Source organism: Heterodontus francisci, chromosome 18, assembly GCF_036365525.1.
Source record: "Heterodontus francisci isolate sHetFra1 chromosome 18, sHetFra1.hap1, whole genome shotgun sequence".
Taxonomy (NCBI): Eukaryota; Metazoa; Chordata; class Chondrichthyes; order Heterodontiformes; family Heterodontidae; genus Heterodontus; species Heterodontus francisci.
This window is the reverse complement of record NC_090388.1, coordinates 77,517,844-77,535,663: the sequence shown is the minus strand read 5'-3', so window position 1 is coordinate 77,535,663 and position 17,820 is coordinate 77,517,844. Positions and strand designations below refer to the sequence as shown.

General features: G+C 45.4%; 1 protein-coding gene across 2 annotated transcripts in view; it reads left to right on the top strand.

Moving 5' to 3' along the window:
- LOC137379738 (V-type proton ATPase 116 kDa subunit a 4-like) overlaps positions 1 to 17,820 on the top strand; it is a 127,839-nt gene that overhangs the window by 87,003 nt on the left and 23,016 nt on the right. For both annotated transcript variants that reach the window (XM_068051044.1, XM_068051043.1), the window contains exons 14-15: positions 340 to 433; positions 850 to 968. In XM_068051044.1, the coding sequence (XP_067907145.1) occupies positions 340 to 433; positions 850 to 968 (213 nt within the window). The remainder of the gene's footprint in view (positions 1 to 339; positions 434 to 849; positions 969 to 17,820) is intronic.

Genomic DNA, 17,820 nt, shown 5'->3' with positions numbered 1-17,820 from the left:
TCTCTAAATCTCTCTGCCTCCATCCCTTCTCCTCCTTTAAGACCCTGTTTAAAACCTCGCTGACCAAGCCGTTGACCCCTTTCACACGCTTTCTTCCTTTGGCTAAGTGCCCACTTTTTGGATTATGATAATGCAAAGCATCTTGGGACATTTTTTCTATACTAAAGGCACTATATAAATTTAGAATGTTGCTGTAGGTATCAATTCAGTGGCCCTTCTCTGGACCGTTTCCAGGGCCTTGATATCCTTCTGCTATCTTTGACAGTGTTTGTTTTTGTCTGTCATTGACTCGGAGAAAATGTGATAACTCCTTGTCCTTTTGATTCGCTTTTTATGCAGTGACCATGTTGTTGAAAACAATGTGTTACTACAGTTAGATCCTGCAGTGCCAGGAGTGTTCTCTGGAAATCCATACCCATTTGGCATTGATCCGGTAAGAAATGTTACATTACCTACTCCGTGCTTTCCAACATTGATCGTGGAAAGACTTGCTGTGCCACTGGAAGTTTTCTATTTTACCACTTGGTTCCTCTTAACCGAATTACCAAATCACCACCAGAGCTAATGAATTTGGGGCCTTAGACGCACTCTTGACAATCAGTTTGAAGGAAAATACATTAAGGCCCAAGATCAGGCTAACGACCAGCCCATAACTGGATAAGAGACAATATAGGGATAAGGCACACGGCAATTGTTAAGCAATTCACACTTCTGTTAAAATTGCAGAGAAAGGAATTAAATGTAGGCACTTGAGAGAGTTTGCACAATAACATCACTGACACCAAGTTATGACTTGTGGTTGTCCTCACTCCAACAGTTCCTAATAGACATTCCTTTGTTAATTCAAAGATTTGGAACATAGCGTCAAACAAGCTAACCTTTCTCAACTCTTACAAGATGAAGATGTCTGTCATCCTTGGTGTTACACAGATGGTCTTCGGAGTCGTCCTCAGTGTTTTCAATCACATGTAAGTAAAAGGAATTGATTCTGGGCTTGTCTATGTAGCTAGGCATTTATATAGCTTCTTTCATGGCCTCAGGATGTCCCAAAGCACTTTACAGCCAACCAAATACAATTGACGTATCATCACGCACAGAGACACACGGCAGCCGATTAGCACACGGCATGGTCCCAGAAACAGCAATGAGATAATAACTATATCTATTTTGGTGATGTTGGTTGAAGGAAAGCTTTTGGCCAGAACACAGGGAGCACTCCCTGCTCCTCTTCAATTATAGTGTCATACGCCATCAGAAAAGCAGACAAGTTCTAAGTTTAACATATGATCCGAAAGATGGCACCTCCAACAGTGCAGCACCCCCTCAGTATTGCACTGAAATGTCACCTTGGATTTTGTGCTCAAGTTTCTGGAGGGGGACTTGAACCCATGACCTTCTGATTTGGGCAAGAGTGCTACCCACTGAGCCAAGGCTGACGCCAAGTAGGGCCCATTTACTCGGCTGTTCCGGTGGACTCCTGCTGCAGTTCTGGTGGGCACAACCTGGAAATATGCTGCAACCTTCCTGGTTATTCTTGTCAGGAGTAAAGACTCCTCCCTCTGCATTAAGGCTGGTGACCTAGAGGAGGAAAAATCCCTACTCTGGTAAGGGAGCTAAGGGGAGAAGAAAAAAACATTTCTCTACTAGGGGAGGCAATGGGCAACCAGACCCACCCCCCATCCCTCACCAAAGTTTCAGGCCGTGTGGGGTTGGTGGGATAATGGCACAGGCAGCAACAGGAAATGCAAGTGAGATGTCCTCTCACTAACTGCACATGCTCCAGCAGGCTCAGTGTGCCACAGCACGCCAGTGGGATCACAGACTGAGGATTATCAGGCTTGGCACTCTGCTCACTTGTCCATGCGTGCATTTACCATTGGGTAAATGTTTGTGTCACACTGACAGCTGATAATCACCTTTAAATTTGCCCTTCTTTAACTTTCTTGCACTTGATTGGCTCAATTCCTTGGGTAACACTCTCGCCTTTGAGTTAGAAGATCGTGGGTTCAAGCCCTACTCCAGAGACTTGAGCACAAAATCCAGGCTCACATTTCCAATTTAGTACTGAAAGAGAGCTGCACCATTAGAGATGCTGCCTTTGGATGGGATGTTAAACTGAGACCCTCGGGTAGATGTAAAACATAACATGACATTACTATGAAGAAGAGCAGGGGAGTTTTCCTAGGTGTGCTGGCCAATCTTTATCCCCCAACTAACGTCACTTAAAAATATTAACTGGCCATTATGGCATTGTTGTTTGTGGGATCTTGCTGTGCACAAATTTCTTACCTTCCAAAAATAGTTCATTGGCTGTAAAGTGCTTTGGAACATCCTGAGGTTGAGAAAAGTGTTACAGAAATCCAAGACTCCCTTTTCTTTTTTGATTCAAACTTTTTGTTTGCTTTTCATCATTGGGCAAATAAATCATCAAAGTGATTTTTTAAAAATCACAGAATCACAGAATTATTCCAGCACAGAAGGAGGCCATTTGGCCCAATGTCTTCACCAGCTCTCTGAGCAATTCGTCTAGTGCCATTCCCCGCCTTCTCCCCGTAACCCTACACATTCTTTCTTTTCAGATAACAGTCAAATTCCCTTTTGAAGCCTCAATTGAACCTGCCTCCACCACATTCTCAGGCAGTGCATTCCAGATCCAAACCACTCACTGTGTGAAGAAGTTTTTCCTTGTGTTGCTTCTTTCGCCAATAAATTTGAATTTGTGCCTTCTCATTCTCAATCCTTTCACGAGTGGGAACAGTTTTTCCTATCCTCTCTGTCCAGACCCCTCATAATTTTGAATACCTCTATCAAATCTCCTCTCAGCCTTCTCTTGTCCAAGCAAAATAGTCCCAACTTCTCCAATCTGTCTTCATACCTGAAGTTCCTTATCTCTGGAACCATTCTCATGATTTTTTTTTACTCTCTCCAATGCCTTCACATTTTTTTTCCTAAAGTGTGGCACCCAGAACTGGATGTAATACTCCAGCTGAGGTCAAAGTAGTGTCTTACACAAGTTCAACATAATCTCTTTGCTCTTGTACCCTATGCCCCTTATTAATAAAGTATGCTTTATTAACTGCTCTCTCAACCTGTCCTACCACCTTCAATGGCTTATGCACATATATGCCCAGGTCCCTTTGCTCTTGCACGCCCTTTGTTATGTTGTCTGTCCATGTTCTTCCTACCAAAATGTATCATTTCACATTTCTCTACATCGCACTTCATCTGCCATGTCCACCCATTCCACCAACTTGTCTATGTCCTTTTGAAGTTCGATACTATCCTCTTCACAGTTCATAATTGTTCCAAGTCTCATATCATCATCAAATATTGAAATTGTGCCCTGTACACCAAGGTCTAGGTCATTAATATATATCAGGAAGAGCAAGGGTTCCAACATTGAAGCCTGCGGAACTCCACTACAAACCTTCCTCCAGTCTGAAGAACATCCATTAACCACTACTCTGTTGGCTGTCACTCAGCCATTTTCGTAAACATGTTGCTACTGTCCCTTTTATTACATGAGCTGTAATTTTGCTCAGAAGTCTGTTGTGTGGCACTGTATCAAATGCCTTTTGGAAGTTCGTGTACACCACATCAACTGCATTGCTCTCATCAACCCTCTCTGTTACCTCTTCAAGAAACTCCAGCAAGTTAGTTAACCATGATTTCCTCTTAACGAGTCCATGCTGGCTTTCCTTAATTAACCCCCATTTGTCCTAGTAATTTGTTCCCGAATTACTGTTTCTCAAAGTTTCCCCACCACCGAAGTTAAACTGACTGGCCTGTAGTTGCTGGGCTTATCTTTACATTCTTTTTTGAACAATGGTGTAATGTTTGCAATTCTCCAGTCCTCTGGCACCATCCCCGAGTTTAAGGAAGACTGGAAAATTATGGCCAATGCCTCTGCAATTTCCACTCTCACTTCCCTCGGGATCCTTGGATGCATCTCATCCGGCCTTGGTGTTTTATCAACTTTAAATATAGGCACCTCTCTAATACTTCCTCCTTATCAATTTTAAATCCCTCCAGTGTATTAATTGCCTCCTCTTTCACTGTGGTCTGGGAAGCATCATCTTCCTTGGTAAAGACAGATGCAAAGTATTCATTTAACACCTCAGCTAGTCCCCCTGCCTCCATATGTAAATCCCCCTTTTTGTCCCTAATCGCCCCCACTCCACCTTTTACCACTTTTTTTTAATTTATATGCCTACTGAAGACTTTAGGATTCCCTTTTATGTTAGCTGCCAGTCTCTTTTCATACTCTCTCTTTGCTTCTCCTATTTGCCTTTTCACTTCCCCGCTGAGCCTTCCATATTCAGCCTGGTTCTCCATTCTGTTGTCTACCTGACATCTGTCATAAGCACACTTTTTCTTCTTCATCTCCATCTCTATCACTTTTGTCGTCCAGGGAGCTCTGGATTTGTTTGCCCTACCTTTCCCCTTCAAGGGAATAAGTCTTGACTGTGCCCAAACTGTCTCCTCTTTGAAGGTAGTCTGTTGTTCAGCTACTGTTTTTCCAATTTATCCAGCCTAAATCTATTACCCCATTGAAGTAGGCTTTCCTCCAGTTAATTATTCTTACTCCAGATTGTTCTTTGTCCTTTTCCATAACCAGCCTAAACCTATGATACAATGATCACTGTCCCCTAAATGTCTGGCTGATATTTGATCCACTTGGCCTTCCTCATTCCCAAGTGCAGCAGTGCCTCCCCCCTCGTTGGACTGGAAACATACTGCTGTGGAAAATTTTCCTGAATACACTCTAGGAACTCTTGCCCCTTTCTGCCCTTTACACTACTACTATCCCAGTCTATATTTGGATAATTAAAATCCCCCATTGTAACTACTCTATAATTTTTGCATCTCTCTGTAATTTCCTTCCTCTTCATCCTTTCCACTAGTTGGTGGCCGAAAGACTATATCCAGTAATGTAATTACACTTTTCTGTTCCTTAGCTCTAGCCAAATAGATTCCATCCTTGACCCCTCAGGGATCTCCTCTCTCTCCAGCACTGCAATGCTATAGAACTGTAGAAAAGGTACGGCATAGAAAGAGGCTATTCAGCCCATCGTGTCTGCGCCAGCTGAAGAAACTAGCCGCCCAATCTAGTCTTACCTTCCAGCACCTGGTCCGTAGCCTTGCAGGAACAGCACTTCAGGTGCATGTCCAGGTACCTTTTAAATGCGTTGAGGGTTTCTGCCTCCACCGCCAATCTGGGCAGTGAATTCCAGACACCCACCACTCTCTGGTTGAAAACGTTTGTTCTCATGTCCCCTCTAATCCTTCCACCAATCACCTTAAATCTGTGCCCCCTGGTAATTGACCTCTCCGCTAGGGGAAACAGGTTCTTCCTGTCGACTCTATCTAGGCCCCTCATAATTTTGTACACCTCAATTAAGTCTCCCCTCAGCCTCCTCTGTTCGAAAGAAAACAACCCTAGCCCATCCGATCTTTCCTCATAGCTGCAATTTTCAAGTCCTGGCAGCATTCTTGTAAATAATTATTTACATTTAAATAATAATAAAGCTCTCCTTAACCAATACCGCCACTGCTGCTATGTTTTTACCTTCTGCATCTGGGCTGTACCCAAGGATCACTGACAATCCCTACTCTGGTATTGACCTACAGGAAGTGGTTTTAGATTGTTACGCAGATACCAATGCTGCACTAAAAGTGCTACTGTGCACTAGGAAAAAGCCCTGAATAAAAGCATCCGTCTTATTTAAGTAGCTCTGCAGTCATTTCACCCATTTGAGAATTCAGGTAGTACAGAAATGAACTTGCCCCAATAGTATTCAACAGCAGGCTGGAGAGTTCAATTTCAATTCACCATCTTTTCTGTAGCACATCAGGAGACCAGGAGGTGTTATAATAAAAGCAAAATACTGCAGTGCTGGCAATCTGAAATAAAAACAAAAAGTGCTGGAAATACTCAGCAGGTCTGGCAGCATCTGTGGAGAGAGAAGCAGAGTTAACGTTTCAGGTCAGTGACCTGTCAACAGAACTGGAGGTGTTGCTGTGTTGTAAACAAATGAATAGAGATCTGAGACTTAATGGGCTGGATTTTAAAGCCCCTACACCACCAGGAATGGTGGCGGGGGGTGCAATGAAGATCGGTATGGCGGAAGCCCGCCACTGGCCCCGATGGCGGCAGGTGTCGTACTGATCGCGGCGGCGGCGAGACCTCGTGGCATTAAAATATGTTCATTCCTACTCACCTTGCAGGCCGCAGCAATTCAGCCACCATGTTCCAATCTTTATTCTGGCAGCTGACAATGCCATGCCTTCGAATCCCTGTTTGGGGAAATGTGGCGTGAGACCTATGGGGAGGGGGGAGGAGGTGATTTTCTTTGTGTGGGACAGGGAGGAGCAGGGTTACGACACTGCAGATTTGTCGGGGGAGATGATGGGAAGGGGTAAAGGACAAAGGTTCCGAACTTTTGGCGGGTGGGGGCGGGGTCAAATTTTCAAGTCATGTATTCTGGGGGGGATAGGGCAGGAATGTTGTGATATGCCATTGTGGGGTGGGGGTTGGTGGGAGAGTGCATTGAAAGGTCATTTGATTCATTTTTGCACAATTTACTTTAACTGGCCCTTTAATTTTTACATGTACATTGAGGGCTGTAAGCCCTTTAAAAATGGCTCATTGGCGCCGGACGCCGTTGCCGGCAACAGCTTGCCCGCCCCCTCCAAGTCATCGTGGGGGGCAGGTGCTGCTCCCAAGCAAATGTGCTGCCACGTTTGAAATCATGGCAGCTCCGTGACATGGTCCCTGTGCATGCGGGCTGCATCTTAAACTGCAGCTGAATGTGTCACATAAGGACCTTGTAAAATACATTATAAAAACAGCATATTTATATAGCGCCTCTAATGTAATAAAACATTACAAGGTTCTTCAGAGGCATTATAAAACAAATGACGTGTGCCACATAAGGAAATAATAGGAAGATGAGGGTCAAATAGGTAGGTTTTAAGGAGTGGCTTAAAGAAAGAAAGTGAGGTAGAGAGGCAGACAAGTTTAGGGAGGGAATTTCAGAGCTTTGGGCCCAGGCAGCTTAAGGCATCTCTGCCAATGGCAGAGCGATTAAAATCAGGGATGCTGAAAAGGCTGGTATTAGATGAGCGCAGATATCTCAGAGGATTGTGTGACTGGAGGAGATTACAGAGATAGGGATGGGCAAAGCCATGGAGGGATTTGAAAGCAAGGATGATCATTTTAATATCAAGGCGTTGCTTAGCAAGGAACCAATGTAGGTCAGTGATCACAGGGGTGACTGGTGAACAGAACTTGGTGCCAGTTAGGACACAGGCAGCAGAGTTTGGATGACATCAGGTTTACAGAAGGTAGAACATGGGAGGCCAGCCAAGAGTGCGTTGGTAAAGTCAAGTGTAGAAATAACAAAGGCATGAATAAGAGTTTCAGCAGCAGATGGACTGAGACAGTGGCTGAGTCAGGTGATGTTATGGAGGTAGAAATAGGTGGTCTTGGTGCAGGTATGTGGTGGGAAGCTCATCTCGGGGTCAAATATGACACCAAGATTGTGAACAGACTGACGTAATTTCAGACTGTTGCCAGGGAGAGGGATGGAGCTAGTGGCAAGGAAGCGGAGTTCGTAGCGGAGACTGAAGAAAATGGCTTTGGTCTTTCTGATATTTAATTGGAGGAAATTTCTGCTCATCCAGTACTAGATGCCGGGCAAGCAGTCAGATGATTTAGAGATGGTGGAGAGGTTGCGGTGAGGTAGAGCTGGGTGTCATGAGGAAACTGATGAGTTTTCAGTTGATCTCACTGAGGGGCAGAATGTAGGTGAGAAATAGGAGGGGGCCAAGGATAGATCCTTGGGGGACACCAGAGGTAACTGTCGGGAGTGGGAAGAGAAGCCACTGTAGTTGATTGTCTGCCTACGATTTGATAGCAAAGAATGGAACATGGCAAATACAGTCCCACCTCAGTGGACAACAATGAAGAAGCAATGGAGGAGAATGAGGTGATCAACTGTTTCAAAGGCTGCAGACAGGTAGAGAAGAATCAGGAGGGATAGTTTACTTTTGTCACAGTCACATAGGATATCAGTTGTGACTTTGAGAGCTGTTTTGATACTGTAGCAGGGCAGAAACCCAATTGGAGGGATTCAAACATGGAGTTCCTGGAAAGATGGGCATGGATTTGGGAGGTGACAACATGTTTGAGGACTTTGTGAGGAAAGGGAAGTTGGTGATGGGACAATAGTTTGCAAGGACAGTGGGTCAGTAGTTGGTTTTTGAGGAGAATGGTGATCATGGTAGATTTGAAAGAGAGGAGGACGATCCAAGGAGAAAATCTTGATTAGAATTATAGAATCGTAGAATAGTTACAGCACAGGAAAAGGCTTTTCGGCCCATCTAACCTGTGCTGACTCTCTGCAAGAGCAATTTAACTAGTCCCACTCACCAATCCCCCCCTCCTTCCCCATAGCCTTGCAAATTTTCTCCCTTCAAGTGCTTATTCAATTCCCTTTTGAAAGTCTTAATTGAATTTGTCTCCACCAGCTTTTCAGGCAGTGCATTCCAGATCCTAACAACTCGCTGCACTTTTTTTTTAAAAAAAGGTTTTCCTCATGTCACCTTTGGTTCTTTTGCCAATTACTTTAAATCAATGTCCTCTGGTTCTCTATCCTTCCACCAATGGAAACAATTTATTTTTATCTTCTCTGTCTAAATCCCTCATGGTTTTTGAACACTGCTCTCAAATCTCCTCTCAACCTTCTCCACTCTATCCACGTAGGTGAAACCCATCATCCCTGGTACCATTCTCATAGATCCTTCCTGCACCCTCTCTAAAGCCTTCACATCCTTCCTAAAGTGTGATGCCCAGAATTGAATGCAATACTCCAGTTGAAGCCGAACCAGTGTTTCATAAAACTTAATTGTAACCTTTTTGCTTTCGTACTTCATACCGCCGATAAAGCCCAGGATGCTGTATAAACTTTATAACTGTGCTCTCAACCTGTCTTGCCACCTTCAATGATTTGTGCACATATATTCCCAGGATTCCCTGTTCCTGCAGCCTCTTCAGAATTGTATCCTTTCGTTTATATTGCCTCTCCTCATTCTTCCGACTAAAATGTATCACTTCACACTTCTCTGCATTAAATTTCATCTGCCACATGTCCATGCATTCCACCAACCTCTTGAAGTCTATCAGTATCCTCCTCACAGTTAACTATGCTTCCACGTTTTGTGTGATCTGAAAATTTTGAAATAGTGTCCTGTACACCCAACTCAAAGTCATTAATATGTATCAATGTGGTCCCAGTACTGACCTCTGAGGAACCCCACTGTACACCTTCTTGCAGTCCAAAAAACAACCATTCGCCACTACTCTGTTTCATATCCTTTAGCCAATTTCATATCCATGCTGCCACCATCTCTTTGATTCCATGGGCTTCAACTTTACTGGCAAACCTATTATGTGGCACTTTATCAGATGCCTTCTGGAAGTCCACATACATCATATCAACCGCATTACCTTCACCAACCCTCTCTGTTACCTCATCAAAAAAAAGTCAATCAAGTGATTAAACAAGATCTGCCTTTGACGAATATGTGCTGACCTTCCTTAGTTAATCCACGCTTGTCCAAGTGACTGTTAATTTTGTCCCGGATTATTGTCTCAAAGATTTTTCACCACCAAGGTTAAACTGACTGGGCTGTAGTTGCTGGGCTTATCCTTACACCCTTTTTTAAATATGGACTTGATACCTGCAATTCTCCAAACCTCTGGCACCACCCCTATACCTAAGGAGAATTGGAAGATTATGGCCAGTATCCCTGCAATTTCCACCTTTACTTCACTTAGTATCTTCGGATGCATCCTATCCGATCCTGGTGACTTATCAACTTTAAATACAGTCCCCTTTCCAATACCTCCTTTATCAATTTTTAGCTTATCCAGTGTCTCAACGACCTCATCTTTCATATGACTTTGGCAGCATAGGAACATAAGAAATAGGAGCAGGAATAGGCCATTCGGTCCCTCATGCCTGCTCTGCCTAGATCATGGGTGATAATCTACCTCAACGCCATTTTCCTGCACTATCCCCAATCCCTTGGTATCTTTAATATCTAGAAATCTATCGATCTGTGTCTTGTATACACTCAATGACTGAGCATCCACAGCCCTCTAGGGTAGAAAATTCCAAAGATTCACCACCCTCTGAGTGAAGAAATTCCTCCTCATCTCAGTCCTAAATGGCCTACCTCTTATTGTTAGACTCTGTCCCCTGGTTGTAGACTTCCTCAGCCAGGGGAAGCATCCTTCTGCATCAACCCTTCGAGCCCCGTACGATTTTTTGTATGTTTGAATGAGATCACCTCTCATTCTTCTAAACTCCAGAGAATACAGGCCCAGTCTCCTCAATCTCTCCTCATAGGACAATCCTGCCATCCTATAAATCAGTCTGGTGAACCTTTTTTGCACCCCCTCTATGGCAATTAAGTCCTTCCTTAGGTAAGGAGACCAAAACTGTACACAATTCAGCATAGCAGCGCCTCATCAGACCCCTTTCCAATCCTGAGTGCCGTGAAACAGGGCTGTGTTCTCGCACCTACACTGTTTGGGATCATCATCTCCCTGCAGCTCTCACATGCATTCAAGTCCTCAGAAGAAGGAATTTTCGTCCAGTCAAGATCAGGTGGCAGGTTGTTCAACCTTGCCCATCTAAGAGCGAAGTCCAAAGTATGGAAAGTCCTCATCAGGGAACTCCTCTTTGCTGACGATGCTACTTTAACATCTCACACTGAAGAGTGTCTGCAGAGTCTCATCGACAGGTTTGCGGCTGCCTGCAATGAATTTGGCCTCGCCATCAGCCTCAAGAAAACGAACATCATGGGACAGGACGTCAGAAATGCCCCATCCATCAATATTGGCGACCACGCTCTGGAAGTGGTTCAAGAGTTCACCTACCTAGGCTCAACTATCACCAGTAACCTGTCTCTAGATGCAGAAATCAACAAGCGCATGGGAAAGGCTTCCACTGCTATGTCCAGACTGGCCAAGAGAGTGTGGGAAAATGGCGCACTGACACAGAACACAAAAGTCCAAGTGTATCAAGCCTGTGTCCTCAGTACCTTGCTCTATGGCAGCGAGGCCTGGACAATGTACGTCAGCCAAGAGCAACGTCTCAATTCATTCCATCTTCGCTGCCTCCGGAGAATCCTTGGCATCAGGTGGCAGGACCGTATCTCCAACACAGAATTCCTCGAGGCGGCCAACATCCCCAGCTTATACACACTACTGAGCCAGCGGCGCCTGAGATGGCTTGGCCATGTGAGCCGCATGGAAGATGGCAGGATCCCCAAGGACTCATCGTACAGCGAGCTCGTCACTGGTACCAGACCTACCGGCCGTCCATGGCTCCGCTTTAAAGTCGTCTGCAAACGCGACATGAAGTCCTGTGACATTGATCACAAGTCGTGGGAGTCAGTTGCCAGCGATCGCCAGAGCTGGCGGGCAACCATAAAGACGGGGCTAAAGCGTGGCGAGTCGAAGAGACTTAGCAGTTGGCAGGAAAAAAGACAGAAGCGCAAGGGGAGAGCCAACTGTGTAACAGCCCTGACAACAAATTTTATCTGCAGCACCTGTGGAATAGTCTGTCACTCTAGAATTGGGCTTTATAGCCACTCCAGGCGCTGCTCCACAAACCACTGACCACCTCCAGGCGCTTAACTCGAGACAAGGAGGCCAAAGAAGAAGGAAGGTCTTACCAAGGCGCTATACAATTGCAGCAAGACTTCTTTGCTCCTGTACTCAAATCCTCTTGCAATAAAGACCAACATACCATTTGCCTTCCTATTTGCTTGCTGCACCTGCATGTTAGCATTCAGTGACTTATGAACCAGGACACACTGGTCCCTTTGGACATCAACACTTCCCAATCTCTCACCATTTAAGAAATACTCTGCATTTCTGTTTTTCCTACCAATGTGGATAGCTTCACATTTTTCCACATTATATTCCATCTGACATGTTCTTGCCTACTCACTTAGCCTGTCCAATTCTCTTTGGAGCCTCTTCCCTCCTCCTCACAACTCTCAAATTTTCTACAGCAGTTTGTTTCTAGTCCAGTGAGAATGGAGGCATTGCTAGACCTGGTTCTTGGGAATGAGATGGGCCAAGTGGATCAAGTGTCAGTTGGAGAACATATAGGGGATAGTGATCATTGTATCATAAGGCTTAGGCTGACTATGGAAAAGGAAAAGGAACAAACCAGAGTAAGGATAATTAACTGGGGGCAAGCCAACTTCAATGGGCTAAGAATGGATCTGGGATGAATAAATTGGAGTCAGAGGTTGGCAGGAAAATGGTAGCTGAGCATTGGGCTACCTTCAATGAAATTAAATAAAATGAAAATCGGTCTTTACCAAGGAAGAAGAGGCAACCCCCAGGCAATGGTGAAAGAGGAGGTAATTCAGACACCAGAAGGGTTTAAAATTGATGAGGAGGAGGTGTTGGATCGGCTGTCTGTACTTAAAGTGGAGAAGGCACCAGGACTGGATGAGATGCATCCAAGGATACTGAGGGAAGTGAGAGTGGAAATTGTGGAGGTACTGGCCATAATTTTTCAGTCTTTCTGTGACTTGGCGGTGGTGCCGGAGGACTGGAGAATTGCAAATATTACACCCTTTTTCAAAAAAGGAATGAAGATGAGCCCAGCAACTACAGGCCAGTCAGTTTAACCTTCAGTAGTGGGGAAAATTCCAGAAAGATTCACGCGGGACAAAATTAATTGCCACTTAAAGAAAGCCAGCATGGATTTCTTAAGGGAAAATCATGTTTAACTAAAAGCAAAATACTGCGGATGCTGGAAATCTGAAACAAAAACAAGAAATGCTGGATTCACTCAGCAGGTCTGGCAGCATCTGTGGAAAGAGAAGCAGAGTTAACGTTTCGGGTCAGTGAGCCTTCTTCGGAACTGACAAATATTAGAAAAGTCACAGATTATAAACAAGTGAGGTGGGGGTTGGGCAAGAGATAACAAAGGAGAAGGTGCAGATTGGACCAGGCCACATAGCTGACCAAAAGGTCACGGAGCAAAGGCAAACAATATGTTAATGGTGTGTTGAAAGACAAAGCATTAGTACAGATTAGGTGTGAATATACTGAATATTGAACATCAGCAAGTGCAAACCTGAAGAAAAACAACCTGAAAAAAACAGTGGGTAAGCAAACTGAACAAACTAAGATGAAATGAAATAAATGCAAAAAAAGATTGTAAAAAATGTAAAAAGGAATGCAAAAAAAAGGGAAGAAAAAATAACTAAAAATGACTAAAAATGAAAGTAAAGTGGGGGGCTGTCATGCTCTGAAATTATTGAACTCAATGTTCAGTCCGGCAGGCTGTAGTGTGCCTAATCGGTAGATGAGATGCTGTTCCTCGAGCTTGCGTTGATGTTCACTGGAACACTGCAGCAATCCCAGGACAGAGATGTGAGCATGAGAGCAGGGGAGAGTGTTGAAATGGCAAGCAACCGGAAGCTCAGGGTCCTGCTTGCGGACTGAGCGGAGATGTTCCGCAAAGCGGTCACCCAGTCTGCGCTTGGTCTCCCCAATGTAGAGGAGACCACACTGTGAGCAGTGAATACAGTATACTACATTGAAAGAAGTACAAGTAAATGGCTGCTTCACCTGAAAGGAGTGTTTGGGGCCTGGGATAGTGAGGAGAGAGGAGGTAAAGGGGCAGGTATTACACCTCCTGCGATTGCAAGGGAAGGTGCCCTGGGATGGGGACGAGGTGGTGGGGGTAATGGAGGAGTGGACCAGGGTGTCGCGGAGGGAACGATCCCTTCGGAATGCTGACAGGGGAAGGGAGGGGAAGATGCGACTGGTAGTGGCATCACGCTGGAGGTGGCGAAAATGGCGGAGGATGATCCTTTGGATATGGAGGCTGGTGGGATGAAAAGTGAGGACAAGGGGAACCCTGTCACGGTTCTGGGAGGGAGGGGAAGGGGTGAGGGTAGAGGTGCGGGGAATGGGTCGGACACGGTTGAGGGCCCTGTCAACCACAGTGGGGGGAAATCCTCGGTTGAGGAAAAAGGAGGTCATATCAGAAGCACCGTCATGGAAGGTAGCATCATCAGAGCAGATGCGTCGGAGACGGAGAAACTGGGAGAATGGAATGGAGTCCTTACAGGAGGTAGGGTGTGAAGAAGTGTAGTCGAGGTAGCTGTGGGAGTCAGTGGGCTTATAATGGATATTGGTAGACAACCTATCCCCAGAGATGGAGACAGAGAAGTCGAGGAAGGGAAGGGAAGTGTCAGAGATGGACCATGTAAAGGTGAGAGAAGGGTGGAAATTGGAAGCAAAGTTGATAAAGTTTTCTAGTTCGGGGCGGGAGCAGGAAACGGCACCGATACAGTCATCAATGTACCGGAAAAAGAGTTGGGGGAGGGGGCCTGAGTAGGACTGGAACAAAGAATGTTCGACATATCCCACAAAAAGACAGGCATAACTAGGACCCATGCGGGTACCCATAGCGACACCTTTTACTTGAAGGAAATGCATGGAGTTGAAGGAGAAGTTGTTCAATGTGAGAACAAGTTCAGCCAGGCGGAGGAGGGTGTTGGTGGATGGGGACTGGTTGGGCCTCTGTTCCAGGGAGAAACGGAGAGCCCTCAAACCATCCTGGTGGGGGATGGAGGTGTAGAGCGATTGGACGTCCATAGTGAAGAGGAGGCGGTTGGGACCAGGAAACTGGAAATTGTCAAAATGACGTAGGGCGTCAGAAGAGTCACGGATGTAGGTGGAAAGAGACTGGACCAGCGGAGAAAAGATAGAGTCTAGATAGGAAGAAATAAGTTCAGTGGGGCAGGAGCAGGCTGACACAATGGGTCTGCCGGGACAGTCCCGTTTGTGGATTTTGGGAAGGAGGTAGAAGCGTGCTGTCCGGGGTTGCGGGACTATGAGGTTGGAAGCTGTAGAGGGAAGATCTCCAGAGGAGATGAGGTCAGTGACAGTCCTTTGGACGGTGGCTTGATGTTCGGTGGTGGGGTCATGGTCCAGAGGGAGGTAGGAAGAGGTGTCTGTGAGTTAGCGTTGAGCTTCTGCAAGGTAGAGGTCGGTACGCCATACAACAACAGCACCACCCTTGTCTGCAGGTTTGATGACCATGTCGGGGTTAGACCTGAGAGAACGGAGTGCCTCAAGTTCAGAGGGGGACAGGTTGGAGTGAGTGAGGGGGGCAGAGAAATTGAGACGACCAATGTCTCGCCGACAGTTCTCAATGAAGAGATCAAGAGCGGGTAAGAGGCCAGGGGGAGGGGTCCAGGTAGAGGGAGAATGCTGGAGACGGGTGAATGGGTCTGCTGGTCGGGGGGAGGACTCCTGGTCGAAGAAGTGAGCCCGGAGGCGGAGGCGACGGAAGAAGAGCTCAACGTCATGCCGAGCGCGAAATTCATTGAGGTGGGGGCGTAAGGGGATAAAACTGAGACCTTTGCTGAGTACAGAACGCTCAGCATCAGAGAGGGGGAGGTCAGAGGGTATAGTGAATACACGGCAAGGGGTCAGATCAGAAGGGGTGGGGTCAGAGGGAAGTGAAGCGGAAGGAGGATCTGGAGGGGCATTAGTCCCCATCAGCTGCTGGAGCTTGCGTTCCTTAACACCTGAAAGGAAGAAAAAAAGTTTTTTGTTAATGCGTCGGATGAGACGTAAGATGAGATGAAACTGCGGAGTAGAACAGATTTGAGATAAGGTAAGACGGTGCTGCTGGAGAGAGAGGTCCAGTGTGTGCATATGGCGGCGCATAGCACTGAGTGTGGATCTCAGGATGCGGCGAGAGTAGCAGTCGGAGGAACGCTGTATTTCTCGGAGATACCTGTGATCCTGGGTGGTTTCAAAGCATGATGGGTGAAACTGCAGTTGGAATCCACGTGGAATCAGTCGGAGCCGGAGACAGTCACTGAGGAAGGAGATGTGGCTGTGAAAACGAGTTTTGGTAAATACCTTATCAAACACATCATGTTTAACTAACTTGCTGAAGTTTTTCTAGGAGGTAACGGAGAGGGTGATGAGAGCAATGCAGTTGTACATGGTCTTCCAAAAGGCGTTTGATACAGTGCCACACAACAAAACCTGTGAACAAAGTTATAGCTCATGGAATAAAAGGGACAGTAGCAACATGGATACAGAATTGGATGAGTGACAAAAAACAAAGAGTAGTGGTTAATGGATGTTTTGGAAGCTTTCTAGTAGAGTTCCCCAGGGGTCAGTGTTGGGACCATTTCTTTTCCTGCTATCCATTAATGACCTAGACCTTGGTGTACAGGGCACAATTTCAAAGTTTGTGGATGATACGAAGTTTGAAAGTATTGTGAACCATGAGGAAGATAGTGCAGAACTTCAAAAGGACATAGACCAGTTGATGGAATAGGCAGACAGGTGGCAGCTGAAGTTCAATGCGGAGAAGTGTGAAGTGATACATTTTGGTAGGAAGAAGATGGAGAGACAATAACAAATAAAGGCTACAATTCACAGTGCAAGAGCAGAGGGACCTGGGTGTACATGTGCATAAGTCATTGAAGATGGCAGTATAGGTTGAGAGAGTGGTTAATAAAGCATACAGTATCCTGGGTTTTATTAACAGGGGCATGGAGTATAAGAGCAAGGAGTTCATGTTAAACTTGTATGAGACACTTGTATAAGTTTGGCCTCAGCTGGAGTATCGCGTCCAGTTCTGGGCGCCGCACTTCAGGAAAGATGTCAGGGCATTGGAGAGAGTACAGAAAAGATTCACGAGAATGGTTCCAGGGATGAGGGATTTCAGTTATGAAGATAGATTGGAGAAGTTGGGACTATTCTTCTTGGAGAAGAGAAGGCTGAGAGGAGATTTGATGGAGGTATTCAAAATCATGATGGGTCTGGACAGAGTAGATGTGGAGAAACTGTTCCTACTCGTGTCAAGATTGAGAACGAGAGGGCGCAGATTTCAAGTAATTGGTAAAAGAAGCAAAAGCAACATGAGGAAAAACTTTTCATGCAGCGAGTGGTTAAGGTCTGAAATGCACTGCCTGAGCGTGTTGTGGAGGCAGGTTCAATTGAAGCATTCAAAAGGGATTTAGACTATTATCTGAAAAGGAAGAATGTGCAGGGTTACAGGGAGAAGGCGAGGGAATGGCACTAGGTAAAATGCTTATTAGGAGAGCTGCTGCAGACATGATGGGCTGAATGGCCTCCTTCTGCGCTGTAATAATTCTGTGACACTCCCACTTCGTTTTGTGTCATCAGCATACTTGGAAATATTACATTTGGTTCCCACCTCCAAATCCTTGATATAGATTGTGAATAGCTAGGGCCCAAGCACTGATCCTTGCGGTACCCCATTAGTCACAGCCTGCCAACCGTTTATTCCTATTCTCTGTTTTGTGTCCGTTAACCAATTCTCAATCCATGCCAGTATATTGCTCCCAATCCCTTGTCCTCTAATTTTGCTTACTAACCTCTTGTGTGGAACCTTAGCGAAAACCTTCTGAAAATCTAAATATACCACATCCACTGGTTCTCCCTTATCTATTCTGCCAGATACATCCTCAAAAGACTCCAACAGGTTTGTCAAACATGATTTTACTTTCATAAATCCATGTTGACTCTGCTCAATCCTGCCATTATTTTCTACATGTTCTCTTTCAATACTCTGGGATGTAGATCATCAGGTCCAGGGGATTTATCAACTTTCAGTCCCATTAATTTCTCCAGTACTACTTTTTTGCTAATACAAATTTCTTTTGGATGCTCATTCTCACTACTCCCTTGGTTCTTTCGTATTTCTGGGAGTTTTTTTGTAT